Below are 2,091 nucleotides of genomic sequence, written 5' to 3'. Positions count from 1 at the left end.
AGACCAGCCAGGACTCCGCAACCAAAGACTCGGGCATCGATACCTCTAGCACTTTCACCTCCAGTGAAGATTCCAATAGAGGCGATTGCCCAAAGGTACTTTACATTCACTCCCTAAAGATATTTCAGTTACGTTCAACGCAGCTGAAGCGATGTTACATTTATGATTGAAGTTTTTTTTAAAGCTTAAGGGCATGGTGTTTAATAATTTTATATAAGATGTAATAATTTATACATTCCTATAACCGTTAGGTCGTTTGCTACTGTATATTATTCGGTACCGATATATTCATATTGTCGAGCTGTTTTTTTGGTTAAGGCATATTTTTGTTTGGCTGCGGCATGATTGCATCGGCGGGCATGTGTCGGTTCTTACTGGATGTGCTCATTGTGAACTTGTGTTATCTTGTACATTTCTACATAAGGATCAAAATTCTTTAATTTTAACATGCTAACATGAACAGTTCCCGCTGAACTGGCAAGTGTCAATGGACGGGACGCGTATGATCGGGCACATGGTGCTACGCAAGAGCGTAGTGGAAGGCAGCTCGCATTCTTCCGCTGCTATTCTGGGCCTCAAGGTGGTGGGCGGCAAGATCCTGCCCGATGGAACTCGCGGCGCCATCGTCGAGAAAGTCAAAAAAGGCTCAATAGCTGACATAGAAGGACAGCTTAAGATAGGTAATTTTCTGTCTTTCTAATTTTGTGGCAGACACTGGGCTAGGTATAAAAACATCACATATAAAAATGGATACGACTTTAGGTGACGAAGTACTCCAGTGGAATGGCGTGCCACTGCAGGGCCGCAGCGCGGAGGAAGTCGCTGCTGTAGTTGCCAACAGCAAGCACGATTCGCACGTCGAGCTAGTGGTCACTCGGCCTTTTTCCGCAGCACGCACGCCCTCGCAGCCATGGAGGACTCATAAAGGTAACACGATTTTGCCGACCCCACATTTTAGATGAACTCATTTGGATACTTAACTAACTCGAGCTATATTTTTTATTTTTATCTTTGTAATTCAGAGGTATACACGGAAGTGATGGGTGGTTGCGAAAAGCCGAGCGTACTGGTGACGTCTCCGGGCTCTCCCGACCTGCACTCTCGCCGTCGCTCTGGAAGACACAACTACACCGCCAACGTCGCCGGACGCATACAGGTTATTACATACGATGAATTAAGACTTTACGGAATTTAAAACAATTGCGTTTTTCAGTAAGAATCCTGTCTGTGCCGCGTATCTTCTGTTAAACATAGCAATATGAATGTCCAATAGAATCAAATCCACAGTCATGCATTGTCACGAACTTCTTAAGAAATTTCAATGGGCATGTGTTGTTTGTGCAGTTGAAGGTGTACTTCGACATCACGGCGCTGCAGCTGCTGGTGACGGTGGTGTCGGCAAGCGGGCTGACGCCGCGGCCGGACGGCTCGCCACGCTGCCCCTACGCCAAGATATTCCTGCTGCCCGACAAGAGCGAAAAGAGCAAGCGCCGCACCAAGACCCTCGCCAACACGCTCGAGCCGCGCTGGAACCAGACCTTCGTCTACTGCGGAATACGGATAGCAGATATCAAGAAGAGGGCCTTAGAGGTGAGACTTTGTAAATAAGGCGGTTATAACATTATGAAATAGACAAGAGTCTATTTTTTGTATGGCAATATGTAGATTTAGGCTTTGTTCTTTCGCCCATAATTCGAAAGTATGAGAGAAGTCTTCTGCTTTCGAAACTTTGTGAGTCTGCTATCAACATTTAGTTATCTATGAAATTCTTTTTTTGTTAAAGGTCACCGTTTGGGATCTCAATCGTTACGGTCCTAACGACTTCCTCGGGGAGGTTCTTTTGGACTTGGACAGTGTTCTTATGAATCACGAACCTAACTGGTATTTACTGAAGGCTCACGAGGATATCAGTTTCAGTGTAAGTAATTATTTCTTACTCTATTCTTCACATTTTATTTCTCTTTCAATTTACAACGTTGCGACGTCGTTTATAGAGTGTGGGAGAGTGATAGTTTATAGTTACATCTCCGTAGATCAAAAAGGAAAAAGCAGAAGTAGTAATTTTTACGCTTCTCTGAGAGGTTACGATTT

At 44.5% G+C, this 2,091-nt stretch overlaps 1 protein-coding gene across 1 annotated transcript in view; it reads left to right on the top strand.

The window, feature by feature from the left end:
- Positions 1-2,091, top strand: part of LOC106107827 (regulating synaptic membrane exocytosis protein 2) — a 17,493-nt gene that overhangs the window by 6,996 nt on the left and 8,406 nt on the right. Inside the window, exons 2-7 of the mRNA XM_013288832.1 lie at positions 3-95; positions 464-680; positions 763-927; positions 1,023-1,156; positions 1,345-1,590; positions 1,784-1,918. Coding sequence (XP_013144286.1) covers positions 3-95; positions 464-680; positions 763-927; positions 1,023-1,156; positions 1,345-1,590; positions 1,784-1,918 — 990 coding nt within the window. The remainder of the gene's footprint in view (positions 1-2; positions 96-463; positions 681-762; positions 928-1,022; positions 1,157-1,344; positions 1,591-1,783; positions 1,919-2,091) is intronic.

The sequence above is a fragment of the Papilio polytes genome, unplaced genomic scaffold (assembly GCF_000836215.1).
Source record: "Papilio polytes unplaced genomic scaffold, Ppol_1.0 DF821845.1, whole genome shotgun sequence".
NCBI classification, from domain to species: domain Eukaryota; kingdom Metazoa; phylum Arthropoda; class Insecta; order Lepidoptera; family Papilionidae; genus Papilio; species Papilio polytes.
This window is presented reverse-complemented; position numbering and strand designations above follow the sequence as displayed.